Source organism: Anolis carolinensis, chromosome 3 (genome assembly GCF_035594765.1).
Source record: "Anolis carolinensis isolate JA03-04 chromosome 3, rAnoCar3.1.pri, whole genome shotgun sequence".
Lineage (NCBI taxonomy): Eukaryota > Metazoa > Chordata > Lepidosauria > Squamata > Dactyloidae > Anolis > Anolis carolinensis.
The window spans coordinates 156,383,581-156,398,254 of NC_085843.1; the positions used below are offsets into that span (position 1 = coordinate 156,383,581).

At 38.0% G+C, this 14,674-nt stretch overlaps 1 protein-coding gene across 6 annotated transcripts in view; it reads right to left on the reverse strand.

Annotated features, from left to right (window-relative positions):
• Positions 1-366: 366 nt before the first annotated feature.
• The window catches only part of ccdc122 (coiled-coil domain containing 122), a 105,468-nt gene continuing 91,160 nt past the window's right edge, over positions 367-14,674 (reverse strand). For 5 of the 6 annotated variants that reach the window (XM_016996967.2, XM_062975630.1, XM_062975628.1 and 2 more), the window contains 4 exons: positions 12,726-12,848; positions 4,339-4,734; positions 2,260-2,376; positions 367-562 (listed from right to left, as the gene is read on the reverse strand). In XM_016996967.2, coding sequence (XP_016852456.2) covers positions 413-562; positions 2,260-2,376; positions 4,339-4,734; positions 12,726-12,842 — 780 coding nt within the window. In that variant the 5' untranslated portion in view covers positions 12,843-12,848 and the 3' untranslated portion in view covers positions 367-412. Of the gene's footprint in view, positions 563-2,259; positions 2,377-4,338; positions 4,735-12,725; positions 12,849-13,346; positions 14,665-14,674 lie in introns of those variants that run through there. The other variant, XM_008119501.3, reaches the window with a different exon arrangement.

Sequence of the window (14,674 nt, forward strand, 5' to 3'; positions counted from 1 at the left end):
TTAATGCAACATTCACACTTGCCTCCAATAGACAAGCGTTCTTTATCCCATCCCGGACCATCCACAGATATATAAACCTCCCTTGCCTAGTTTCCAATATATTTTATAACCTCTGATGATGCCGGCCATTGATGTCTGCAAAACGTCAGGAGAGAATGGTTCCAGAACATGGCCATACCGCATGGAAAACTCACAGCAACCCAGTAATTTCAGCCATGAAAGCCTTCGACAACATAACAGTCATTTTTTTCTCAAGTTTGTACATCATTAATGCAGTCGCATGTGGATAAAAGGATGAATTTTTACTAGATTATGATTGTAACTGGAAAGAATATAACACTGGAAATAAAAGATTTGGACACTGAATAATACATAGTATTTTAATTTCTATCAACAGTGAATAAATAATCCCTTAATCCGTTGTTCCAAGGAGCTTTCTTAGTTCTGCTGCTTTTTCTTCCATTTGCTGAATATTCCAGTTCCATTGCCTTCTTTTGGACTGAAGTTTATTCACTTGACAATGCAAACGTTTTAGTATAGCTTCATATCTTTTATTCTGAACCTATTACAGTATAAACAAAAACCAAAGATGCATTAGAACATGAGAACAGAGCTATTTGGGTTACAAATAGGTTCGCAGGATGTAGACTTGCACACAATTACTAAGCTACTTGTATACAGGATAATACACTTAAAATAACCACACATCTTAAATTCATAACATAATATTACATTCTATCTTGCAGCATGAAAGAGTGATAAACATTGAACCAAAACACTTAAAGCATATGCTTTATAAACAAGGGATTGCATCGTTCAGGCAACACATTAAGAAGAAATTTATGATAATAATATAACAAAAGGCCAGGCGTTCAACAGATATAAATGGATGACAGAAGCATTATAGAGAACTCTTGAGTGATACTAAATTGGCTTGGGAAAATGGTCTAAATATTTAAATTCCAGAGCAAAATAGATGTAAATTGTGGTATTACTTACCACATCATTCTATATCTGCTTTGGCTGAGCTATCTTTTCTAGAACCAGTTCAATATTAGCATTTATTCTTTTAAAATCATACTGTAAATACAACCAATTACTCTCAGTTAATGAGCACCCATGGGGATTGGTAGAGACCAGATAAATGTGGTTTCTGGTTGCTTGAGAGTTACTATTAAAAATAGACCTAATTAATATTATTCCCTATACTATATCATGCCATAAACTCTGTGCTGACTTCATATTGATATTGAAATATAGTAATTAAAAGCAAATAAAGACAAACCTAATGTAATAAAGTTTAACAATATTAAAAACAGTCTTGTAAATTCGGTATGCAATTTTAGTTCTTTTTTGCCAGTTGCTTGAGAGTTCTAGTTGCTTGACTTCTGGTTAACTGTGAGTCTGCTGTATCTCCATTATTTTGGCAAGGATGTAGGAAGTTCAGCTTTCTGGTTCATTTATGAATTAGCAAAACTTCAGAGTTTTTGGCAATGTATAATACATAATTAGTAATTTAACAAACCATTATTAACTCTGTTTTGTAATATTACACTGGCCAACACAAATTTTGGAGCCTCAAATGTTAGCCCTGTTTCCAAGTATATTTGAACTGCTAATTCCAAAAATGGCACGGGTTTTCCTCTATCAGCTCTAGCTTTTGAGATATGCATATACCACTCTTCACTCTGCTTGCCCATAAAGATCAAAATACTTTAATGTAGTGTTTAAATTAATATCATTTAAGAATGAAAGACACATATTAAACATTTAAAGACAAGTATACCAAATGATAATTTAATTATTTCATACAAAAAATAATATTTAATATGAGAAATTCAACCATATCTATGAAATTAGAGCTGATGTGGTCTATTCAATGCAATTTTCTGAATCAGTGCCCCAGATAACCCTAGGAACAGGCCTAAAAACCAAGGTACCTAGAAAAAAATGTTTTTGGTTGAGCTGTGTTATCGTTATTCAAAGGCGCATTTCAAACTGATTACAAAAATGTAACTGCGTTGTTATCAACCACTTGAAAATTGTAACAATTTCACATTCAGTAAAATAAAACATCATTGTGTATATTTCTGGAAAAGAAACAGGGACATACCAAAAAAACTTGGCATTTTAATTTTTATACCATAATAATGGTTAAATAAATACATATAAATGCATTGAGTTGAAATATTTTTTTTCTAGAACACATGAGGCACAGCAGAGCTAGAAACAGATCCTATACCAATTACGGAAATTCACCTCGATTTCTTTTCGAAGCCTCGCATGCACATTCTTTTCATCTCGAAGTTCATTTTCTTTTTCACTGATAGCTTCTTTCAATACATTAATATCCTCTTTCAAAGAAATCATTTCATCCTATTAGAGATAAATATATGCCATAAATGGCAATATATCCACACAGCATATAGGAGACGTAAAGAACAGCAGATATTTTAACAATTCATTGCTGGCTACTCACCACTCCATTTCTGTCTGTCTTTCTCATTAATGGCCTTTAAAGATCCATATTTGGCTGATCGCATCTCCCTGTATGAGCCTGCCTGACCCCTGAAATCCACAGAAGAGAGGCCGTTCTCTTGGTCACACCTCCATTGCAAGCTCAGTTGGTGGAAAGATATGAGATATGGTGGCTGCCCCTCAATTCTGGAACTCCCCTCCCTGCTATCCTTCCAATGGCAGACTTAAACCTTTTTATTCAGACATTAAAGGTACAGGAGCTCACCCCAATTTTTATCCCACCAACCCTACAATCCAAACAGAGGAGAAAAGGATTGCTCCCTAAAATAACATATTGGCACCTACAGGCTACAATGCCCAGTGTCCTATGAGGTTAGCTGCCCTTGACATTTTCTACTCTTCTACTCGGCCAGCTTCCTCCATCCCAGCCATGTGTAGAGACATGAGCAGCAGAACAAGTCCATAGTTGTATTAGCAGATGGCTGCGGTCAAAAGGGTTTTACAGGGTAGGTGGGAGCTGTGACCCAGTGACCTTGGGAAGAACAGGGTTCACCTTTGGGAGCTCATCACACTGGGGGAGGGGGAAGCCTGTAGTAGCACCTTCTTCCTGTCATGTTCTGTGACATTCTGTTTTGAAAGATGGAGAATTTACTCAGCCCATTACACAAGATGTGCCTCTGCCGTTTCTAGTTAAACCACGTACTTCATTCCTCATCACACTTCTATCCCCCTCTTTTAATTTTGTGTGGTTGCTCTAACTGCCCAATTTCAAACCTTTGAATTTCTGCAGTTTCACAATTTTAAATAAACTGTGACTCCACTGACGACAGAATGGAAAGAGGCAGCTGCTGTCTCCTCCCATTCTGTCATTCATGAAGTGCCCATTTCACATATATGTTTCTTTTTCACACAAAAAGAGCAATTGCAAAGGTTTGAAACTGCAGAAATAAAGATGAAATGCTTATTTACCAGTCCTTCCCTATGTCCAATGAGTAACAGCAGCAGAAGCGGCATGAAAAGACTACCCACATTCAAGCCCCAACTGTAACGACAGAAAACGGCCAAATGCACAATTTCCCGTCTCACAGAAAAATGTCAATTTCTACGTGTTTCTAACCACAGGGAGATGAGTGGAGTCGGTTCCTGCCCATTATTCAATTACACTTGTTTCTACATGGTGAGGAGATGAAGTCCCATAACCAACCCACGGAAAGGGTCAGGCATCATTTGACAGGATCTGTGAAATTTCATCTTTGAAATGGGTAGAAACAGAGGCCACCCTCCGTGTGATGAGATCCATTATGACAGCATAGAACCAAACAGAAAAATGCAATGAGCAAATAACAAAAAAAAACCCCAATCAAGTTCTGCTCTGGGTACAAAGACTCACACATCCCTAGAAGCTATATTTTCCAGACATTTTCATCCTACATAAAACATTTTGTTCATTTTGAAATAAGGGAAAAGTTGTGTAATGTAGCTTATGTCCCCCCAAAAAGTCTGAACCAAAATAATTCAATCTTGTCAACATTTTTTGAGAGAGGCGGACATTGCACTCACACTGGTACATCATTATTAAACCCCTAAGGACTTCAGCTGACACAGAGAGGAGACAATATTAGATCTGTGTTGTCTTTAGGTCGCCCAAAAAACAACTTAGGTCAGCTGCAATTATTGAGCTGGGCAGTGCATTGCATGCATGTCTTGCCTCATGATAAAAATATCAAGCTGCAGCTCTGTCTGTCCTGGACAGAGAAAAGATAAACATATAATCACAGACATGTCTTCAGTGTAATGCTTCTGCAGGGCAAATAAACTGTTTGTTGAGATAAGATATTTGAAAAGGCAAAGTATATGGACCTGGATTGGACTAGCATGCAGATCTGGATCTTGAAGAACAGACATTAATGCTTCCCTGTGTGCAGTCATCTCTTTCACAGTGGCTCTTTTTTTAGTGAGCTCAATCATGAGTGGTAATTTGCTTTCCATCTTGTCAAAGTAGTCTTTGTGGACAGCTATATTCTGGTAGTAGGCGTTGTTTCTTAGGAGTATAATTTGAAACTCTTCTTGTAGTAATTCTGTGTCAAATTTCAACTTTATATTCTCAGCACTCAGAGCAGTAATTTCAGTCTCCAGCTTTTCACAATTATGTTTTGTACTTGCTATGGTTTCGTCTTGATAATACATTTGTCTTTCTGTTGCCTGCCTTTCTGATACAACACAATTCATTTGCATCTCAAATTCCTGAAGTTGAGTCTATATAAAAATACAGTAAGGAAAACATCAGTATATAAGACAGTTAAAAGTTAATATTTTGGATCAAAAATCATGATTTTCCAGATGTTATTAAATGGCAACTCCCAGCGGCTCTAGCCAACACAGCCAATGTAAATGAATGCCAAGAACTGCAATCCAATAGTACCTTGATGAGTTATTTCCAATCACTATTTTATGCTCACAACACCACATTATCAATATATAGTCAGTTCCTAAGTTACAAAACAAGATAGGTTCTGTATGTCTGTTCTCAAGTTGAATTTGTATGTACGTCAGAACAAGTAGACTTTTATGTGCAACTCCAACCATATGTATGTATGTGTGTTCTCAATTGTTTATGGAAGGGTTAATGCCCCTGTGGCATTTATTTTGCTGTCAGATTTCACGTCACTTTCTGTCTCGGTGATTATTGGATTTTGAAAGCTTGTAACCTCAATTTTTTAAAAAATAGGCTTTAATAAAAAATTGGCGTTGTGGAAACAAGGATTGATGAGAAATCTTCAGTGGGGACACCTTTCCCCCATGATAACTCTTTCAGGAGTGAATTTCTCATCCAAAGGGTAGGTTTCTCTCACTTCCTGTTGTCTTACCCATTCTTAACTATGAGTCATTTCTAAATTGGATGTTAGCAACTCAGGGACTGGCTGCAATTATGGAAATAGATGATGTTTAGTTAACAGGATCCTTTTTATTTATTTAAAACATAAAAATGTGAAAGCATCAATATGAGCAAAAGCAACAAAATAACCTTTGTCCTTGAAGGATCACATTTGTTATGGCATGATAAATGGCTTGTCTTTAAAGTGAGACAGGACTCTTTGGGCTTTTCGAGTCTCAAGTAGCACAGTTACACTGAATAAATGGGAATGTCCTAAGTCAATATTTTATGAAAATTCTCTGGACTCCATGAATCAACTGTACTTGGGACTAAAAGCTGGATCTTTACCCTTAGGTGTTTTGCTACAATAAAGAAATATGGTTATTCTTCCAAAAATTGCTGGATGTTAGAAGTAGATCTTCCTGAAATATGGCACCCCAATGCACTAAGATAAAAAAGCAAATATTTTAAAAAATGTTATTGGTCAGTCCTAATCTTGGTGACAGAAGTACTATATAAAATTGTGGAAAGGACTTTGTATTTGCCTGCAAAGTAACCTTTCATGAATCTTATTGGAATGTTGTTCCACCATGCCATGGACTCCAAGGTACAGTACAATGTCTCAGATCACCACAATCACCTAACAATGCCCACACACATCTAACAATGGAGCAAACCAGAGGTCACAGAAAATGCCCAATGCCATTTTTTGTACTTCTTCTGGAAACTTGCCTCATTTACAACACCTATCTGGATCCCCTATGGAAATCCTCCATTGTAGGTAACCACTTTTTGTCCATCAGCCCGCACCTCCTTTATCTAGCTGACTTTGGACCATCAGGACCCATCAACCACTTATCAAACTGCATTCCAGACAGACACACCAAGGAAGGACTCACAATAGACAAAAAACTTCAAACTGCGCAATGACTTATTAAATTTCCCGCCTCGCCTCTGGTTGACCAATGGGAAGCCATCACGGCAATTTTCAATTGTACTGTACTATTATAAATAACTCATGTGTTCACAGATAAGGCATGTCCGCACTTTATTCACTAACTCTGCTGATATCCTCTTTGGCCACTGAGAATTAAAGATATTTGATTTTGCCTTCTACCCATCTGTGTCCTGATTTGGCCTTTTGGAAGTAGCTGGGGCGCTCTGGGTTTTTGAACCCACTATTTAGTTGAACTGAGATCACTCAACAGCTCTTCAGTATGAACCATTGTTGCATTCTAACAAAAATGTTTATTTTCCCCTTTAAAACATGGCAGTACCCCCGTTTTATTTGTTTACTTGTTATATCGTTTTTAAACTGTTTTTGGGAGCACAGGTTTAAATATAAACAAGGCATGGTGTTTTAAAGGAATCTTCGAAGGTGAAAATATTGTTGCTTTCTACTTTTTGTGAAATATAGCTGAAGCATTTTCTGCAGAGTCCACTGTAAAACACTGCATCTTGTTGCTATGAGATTTTATAAATGGGTGGCATTCAGAAATCTTTTTCTGTTGCCAAATTATTGTGACACCCAACATTGAGCTAAGGGGACCCCCATTTTGGGGTCAGGATCCACAATTTAAATAACCCTGCTGTAGACAACTAGCATATTTTTGTAATGTTTAGCTTATGAAGCACCTGACAGTTATTAAGCTCACCAAACTTCATGAGATGCAATTTATCTGATAGATATCTACAGTAGAGTCTCATTTATCCAACATTTGCTTATCCAACATTCTGGATTATCCAATGCAGTCTGCCCTTTAGTAGTCAATGTTTTTGTAGTCAATTTTTTCAATACATTGTGATGTTTTGGTGCTAAATTCGCAAATACAGTAATTACTACATAACATTGCTGTGTATTGAACTGCTTTTTCTGTCAAATTTGTTGTAAAACAAATTTTGGTGCTTAATTTGTAAAATCATAATGTAATTTGATGTTTAATAGGCTTTTCCTTAATCCCTACTTATTATCCAACATATTTGCTTATCCAATGTTCTGCCAGCCCATTTATGTTGGATAAGTGAGACTCTACTGTATTTGTTAAACTATATGGGGACTCATCTGTTCTAATATGTCTTTTTTATTAAAGCCTATTTTTTAAAAAAAATTGAGGTTACAAGCTGTTTTAACTACAGCATCTTGGATCCTTTATCAGTTTATCACATCCAACTAGCCATAATATTCTGTCTTACTACATGCCCTCAGATAAATGCACACAGTACAAACACAAAAAACCTATATTACTCTCTAAGACTTAAAATTAGTCACTGTTCACATATATGGCATATAAAGGTATTACTGTTGTCTGTCTAGCTGTGCTAGCATGAGTAGTTAAACTTACTGTAATGTCTGGGACATAGATATTAGTCCCCACAGTCATGCTATGCAACCGTACTCTTGATGTATTTGTAACAAGATACCTAACTGTTCTCTTTAAGCAGCAGCAGCTGAGAGATTATCTGCATATGGAAGCACAGTCAGAAGAACATTCAAACTCAAGAGACAGATGAATGGTGACACATATTTCCTCTCCCTTATGACTTTTCTAGATGCTGGATACCCAGTGGGAAGGCAATGAAGTTGTCAGCTAGATGGCTTTGTGCCAGAGTGCTTTCTTAATACAAGCAGCCTACATCTCAACAGAATTCACATTTCCAATCAAAGAAACTTCTTCCCACCAAGAAAAAGCTGAGAACTGATAAATCATTCTTAGCACCACACTTGGAACTGAGCTCTTATCCTACAGTATCCATATTGGAACTTTCTAACTGCCAAACTTGATCTCTATAGCTTGGGAAGAGTGAAACCCCTATTTTATTAACCTGAGCAACTGTAATCTATATCTATTTGGACGTCCACTTGCGACCTTCTTGTTACCTGGGATTCCAACCAATGAACAGTCCCAACAGGCAATTTTAGTATCAACACTCCACATCAGCGCTCTGAAGTATTTGGTTCTAGGAACATTTTAACATAAACTGGCTGCTCAATCAACTTTTCGGCTATTTTATTAAAAAACATTCATTTATAAATTTAGCCTTAAATTTATATATAGAGAGAGGGAGGGAGAAAGAATACACACATTATGTTGTGAATGAGTCTTCTGGGGCTGTTAGTACTAATGGTGGGATCAGGAGGGAAAGAAAGACGCCTCGCGAGGAAGGCTCATTGGAAGATTTACACAGGAAAAGGATCAGGGAAATACTTGAGGAATCCTCAGATGAGGATTCATTCGAGGATCTAGAAGGAGATCCTGAGGTGGGAATGACTGTTTAAGACCCGATGGTGGTGTGGAAGAGGTTGACATGGACTGGACACGGGCTCCGGAGGATCTTGGGGAGGAAACTGGGTCCATGGATGCCGAGGACGTAGGAGAAGCTTGGGCTCCTTCAGAAGTAGACTCCACATGGTCTGCCTGGAGGAATGAGGGTAATTCCACAGGTGTGGACAGGGTTGGATGTGGGCAGGGCGATTCTGGCTCTGATGAGGAACTTGGGACGCCTGATCCTAGGGCGTTGGCTGTTTGGAGCTCGGATTCTGATGAGGAGTTTGGGACACCTGATCCTAAGGTGTTGGTTGTTTGGACGCCCAAGAAAACCTAAATAAATTAGGGGCTTTTGGCCATTGTTCTTTGCGTGTGGCAAGGTGTTGTTGGGCGCCATTGGGTTTCTTGTACATGACTCTGAAGACTGGCTTGGGACTTTGCAACTGATGTAAGTTAATCCGGGTTATTCTACAATGGAGGGCTGGAACTGTGTGGGTTTTCTCTTGGACAGCATTGTTATTACCATTTTGCATTAGCTGCTGCTCGCCTCTGTCGTTTTGGCTCTTTGTGTTATCCTGTGACGTGGACCTTGCTGTGACGACTTCATCCTTTGGACCTTGGACCGGAACTCAACTTGGCATATCTCTTCGCTCTTTAACTCGGCTTGGCATCATTCCCGTCTCCGTGGCTGACTTCCGCTGCTGACTGCTGGCATTGCCTTCGACTCCGACACTGTTCTCCAATCCTGACTCCGGACCGGTTTGACTTCGCTACGACGTCTCGTTCCCTTGACATCTGGCTTGGCTTTCAACTCCGCAGCGGCTTGTCGCTATTGCCTCAGCGTTTTCCTGCTTTGTTTGCCTGCACTGCTTTTGGCGAAGAACTTTAGCCAGGTTTGGGCTTTCTCTTTAGTTTTGGGCTTTTTGCTGTACTTTTGGGTTTTGGGGAGGTTTTGAGCCTTTGGGATTTCTTGCCCTTGTTTGTTTTGCCGTTTTGACTCTGCCTTGCAATTTTGAGCTGTTTTCAAGCACTTTGGTTTTAATCCGGATTATATCTCCGGATAATCCAGATTATATTCCGGTTTGCGTTTTTGAGGTTTCTTTGCTCTGAGCTGTTTGATCACACTGAAGTTAAAGTGTTGTGAGCTCTCAGGACTTTGTGCTAAGCTTTTTTGAGTTATTTTTGAATAAACTATATTTATCTAACTGGCTGGCGTCTGACCTTTGACACATTATCTTGGGAACGAACATGGACTTTGTAGTATTTTAATACATAATTTATGTATTGATTTTTATTTCGTATTTTATTCCTTTTCTAAGATTTTACAGATAAAGAGTCATACATCTTAGACAATATCGGGATATGCTAGTCCATATTCCCCCTGGGGCAAACACACAGGCCTTGCAATTACTGTGCACCATTAGTATCCTCCAGAGTTTGGTTCCAAGATCGTTGGATCCTCAGGTCCCACTGTATACAATGGTATTGTAAAGTGGTATCCCGCATATAAAATGGGAAAATCAAGATTTGCTTTTTGGTTTCAAAAAATATTTTCAAGCCATGGAAGACTGAATCTATGTATGCAGAATTTGTGGATATGAAGGGCCGACTGTATAGGTGTTTTATACCAAGCAACTAATAAACTGTAGTTCTAATGGCCCATTTTATTGATAAATACAGAACAAGTTATTTTATTTTCCTTCTTAGTGACATTTTACAAGTATTTCCTATCCAGGAGTAGCATTATCAAAGCAGGAAGCTCACTTTTAATCTCTAGCCTCTATCAGTTCAAGAAGAGTCAGATCTAACTAATCTCCATTAATGTCAACATTAATCTTCCCCCTCCAATTGGGAAGTGGAATTTATATGAGGCAATTTGAGGACCAATCGCCTGAGAGTGTTAATAGCAAAGGTTATGCTGACTCTGTGCCAGTAGATGATGGCATCAGTCTGCTTGCAGGTGCCTGTATTAGCCATTGATTACAAGGAACCCTTTTGTGTCAATGTAGAATACCTTTTGGTGGTTTCATTATATGCTGGCCATTTATTTAATAAATATATACTAAACCTATACTCTTATTATTATGCTAATACACAGGCATCATGGGTTTTTTAAACATTATATGTAATTATATGCAATATTTAGGCTTCAGGGCTTAAAATTTTCAAAATACATATCCAAATTGATGCTCAGGCTGTAATTACAGAAATATTCCAAGACCTAGAAATGAAGCTTTAAAGACTTCATTGCTATACTAGGATTACACACTTCCTTCCAACAAAACCTATTTAATTCTGTATTATGTATATCTTACTTGGCAAAAAAGAACTATTAAGCAGGTGGCTGCTTAAGAAACTTTGTTGATACATGGTTTCAAATTATTTTCTTCCAAAACATTTAAAACTCAGTACAATTATCTTATCACATCTTCTATTCCCTGATCTGTACTCCCAAACCTAACATTGTTGATGCAACACTGTCAATTCTGTTACTACATTATTTTTAATTTTATCTGTTACATATACTTATTGTCATGTGTTTATGAATTGCTGAACCACAATCTTTCTTAGACGTTTGGTGGTTTACATTTGCCATTGCTTTTAACACATTAAGTTAATAAACCGTTTCCAAGTTCTAGCATATGTATCTTCTTTCAGTTTTCCTCTTGTTAATTTTAATGTATAGGTCAACTTTACCTAAGAAAGTTTGTTGTTACATGATTTCAAAAACGTTCAAGCCTATGGTACCTCTAAAGGTATTGCAGGTATATCTCAATTAATAAAGCTACTTTATACAACGTCTTTTCATGCCTGCCCAGGTCCCTTTTTCTTCTGAACTGCCTGGGAGATTTTTTGCAGCATAGAGATTGAGAGCATGGTGTAAAAAAAAAAAAGGCTGAAGAAAAACAGATTTTCAGTGTCACATTGCAGCAGTATGACTTCAATAAATAATGTAATGAAGCTTAAAGAAGAAAAGGTAGAATTTTACTCTAGTCCAGAGTTTCTTAAAATGTGCTCCTCCAAATGTGTTAAACTTCAGCTCTCACAATTTCTTAACAGCTGGTAAGGTGGCTGGGATTGCTGGGAGCTGAAGTCCAAAACACCTGGAGAAGCTGAGTTTGAGAAACACTGTTCTAGTCTATCCTACTGTGGCTGTGTGTGTCTGCTATCAACAGGCAAGATAAACAGCTGGAATTCCTCCAAAATCCCCACCAGAGCATGCATAAAATTCAAATGGAGGACAGATAAGCTTGTTTTACCAGTTAATATGTTAAAAAAAATAGATAAACCAAAATGGAATCGTAAAAAGCGTAGAAGCTGGAATAGAAAATGTCTCTGGTATATTTTAGAAGAAGCTTTTGAGTGACCTCTAGAAGGTTGGGAACATATTTGTTTACTATGGAAGGCTTACTTGATTTGGCATTTCACTTCACATCTGTTTTGGATAAAAGATTTGCAGAAACATATTTAACTGCTCTTCTTTTTTTCTAGCATAGAAATAAGTCCTTACTCTTCTATGTCATTTCTGCTTCTGTTACCAAAGTTACTGTTAAAGAAACAAGAACCAGGAGCTTACCTACTTACCTAAGCTGCAGAGGGTTTTCCTGACAAGCTTTGTTTAGAAGGGATTTACTATTGTCTTCCTCAAAGGCTTCGAGAGTGTGACATGCCCAGGTTCATCAAGTGAGTTGCCACGGACAAGTGGTCTGCTGAAGTCCCAGTCCACCATGATGGCTCTTTAAAATGTACTGCTTTTTAAAATGCTGATTTTGGCCTATTGAAAAGTATGCTAACATGTTTTTAAAACTGATACTGCAGATTAGCAAAGGGATACAGTATGATGAAACACTATGGAACAGAGGTGTGGCATAGGCCTTGAATTACCATAATTACTATGGTGAAAGTTAGGGAACTCCACAAATTCTCCCAGCACATACACAAAATACAGTTTTGAAGGTGGAACTTTCTTTTGCATACATACATGCTTTCAAGTTACCTACTGACTTATGGACATGAAATGTATACGGTTATCTTAGGCAAGGAATATTCACAGGTGATTTTGACATTGAGTGTAAACCAACTTTCTTTAAAAGGTATCCTATTACCTGCAGCCACTGAAGAGTAGTTTGACTTCTTTCTATTTCAGAAGCTTGAGTATTCTGTTGGTCAGCCACTTGTTTTACAACTTCAGCTAATGATGAATTAGTTGGATTGGTAGCCATGCTGCACTGTAGAAACAAAGAAAAGATGACCCAGCCTTTAAAATTCTGATCACAAAATACATGGTTAAGACTGGTGTTGCCTCCATAATCTTTGAGAATTCCTGGAGGAAAAAGTTCCAGCAGACTGGAAGAAGGCAGATGTTGTGGCCATCTTCAAAAAGAGGGAAAAGAGAACCCAAACAATTGCTGCCCAGTCAGCCTGATATAAATACCAGAAGGGTTTCTAGAACAGATTATATAAATCTGTAAGCACGTAGAAAAATGCCATGATCACTAAAATTCAACACAGGCTCCTCAAAAACATGTTATGCTAGACTAATCCCTTCCTGCCTCTCAGTAAAGTTTGAAGCTTAGCAGATAAAGTGGATACTGTGGATGTAGCATATTTTGATTTCAGAAAGGTTTGTGATATTCTTGCAAGCAAGGTAATGAAATGAACCTATGCAGTGCTATTGTTAGGTGGATTTCTAATTGGTTGGCTGACTGAACCCAAATATTGCTCACCAATGGCTTTCCTTCATTCTGGATAGGAGTTACTTAAAAAGTAAAGGTAAAGGTTTCCCCTTGACACTAAGTCTAGTCATGTCCATTCTAGTTCTAGTCAGTTTGAAACCCCAGAATGACAACTCCAATCACTTTTAATTATCTGCCATGCAGACTGGGGATAACAGGAACTGCAATCAAACAGCACTTGTGGCTCTGAGTTTGAAGAAAAAATAAAGGGCATTTTAAAGGCAAACATCACATCCACAAGCCTTGTGTCTAAATTCAAACCGCACTGTCTGACTAAACAGAACAAACTGCACCTTCCATATGTTCCTGTATCCCACCTCCCATTAGCTCTAGTCAGGATGTCTAATAATGAGGGATACAGGAGTTGAAGCCCAGCATCTGGATGGCCACATAAAATGACATGGAGGGCCATATTCAGCCCACCAACTTTGAGTTTAACACATGTGACTTAGGCTGGATCTACACTGTCATATAATCCAGTTCAAAGCAGATGATGTGGATTCAGAAACTGGATTATATGGCAGTGTAGACGGGGCCTTAAATGTTGGAAGAGAGGGCGTGCTTATCAAGTTTACAGAGGACACCAAATTGGGAGAGATAGTTAATATCCCAGCGGACAGGCTCAGAATCCATAATGACATTATGGAGAGCGGGGCCAAAACTAACAAAATGAATTTAAACAAAGATAAATATAAGGTATTATACACTTAGGCCCCCATCTGCACTGCTCATTTAATTCAGTCTAAAGCTAGCTTCAAACAGGGACTGCCAGACAACAGGTTTCCATAAAAGCAGGTGAAGAAAACTTATATTCTGCTGCTATAGAGACTACGACATAGAACGAGAGATTCAAAATGCAGGAAAATATATGAATTTTAGGAATATAAGATATTACACTTAGTCAATCTGTATGAAATAATGGACATTATTTCAAATTTTATGGAGCCCCCAGTGGCGCAGTGGATTAAACTCTTGTGCTGCCAGAACTAATGACTTGAAGGTTGGGTAGCTGACATAAAAGTTGCCAGTTTTAATCCAACCCGAGGAGAATGCGGATGAGCTCCCTTTATCAGCTCCAGCTCCATACTGGGACATGAGAGAAGCCTCCCACAAGGATGATCAAAACATTAAAAAAAAACACCCGGGCGTCTCCTGGGCAATATTCTTGCAGACAGCCAATCCTCTCACACCAGAAGCAACTTGCAGTTTCTCAAGTCGCTCCTGACATGAAAAAAAATCAATATTTTAAACATTTCTTTCCTAAAGCTAGCAAACAAAAAACAAAAAACGTATTTTGAGAAATGTTGAGGGCCATCCCA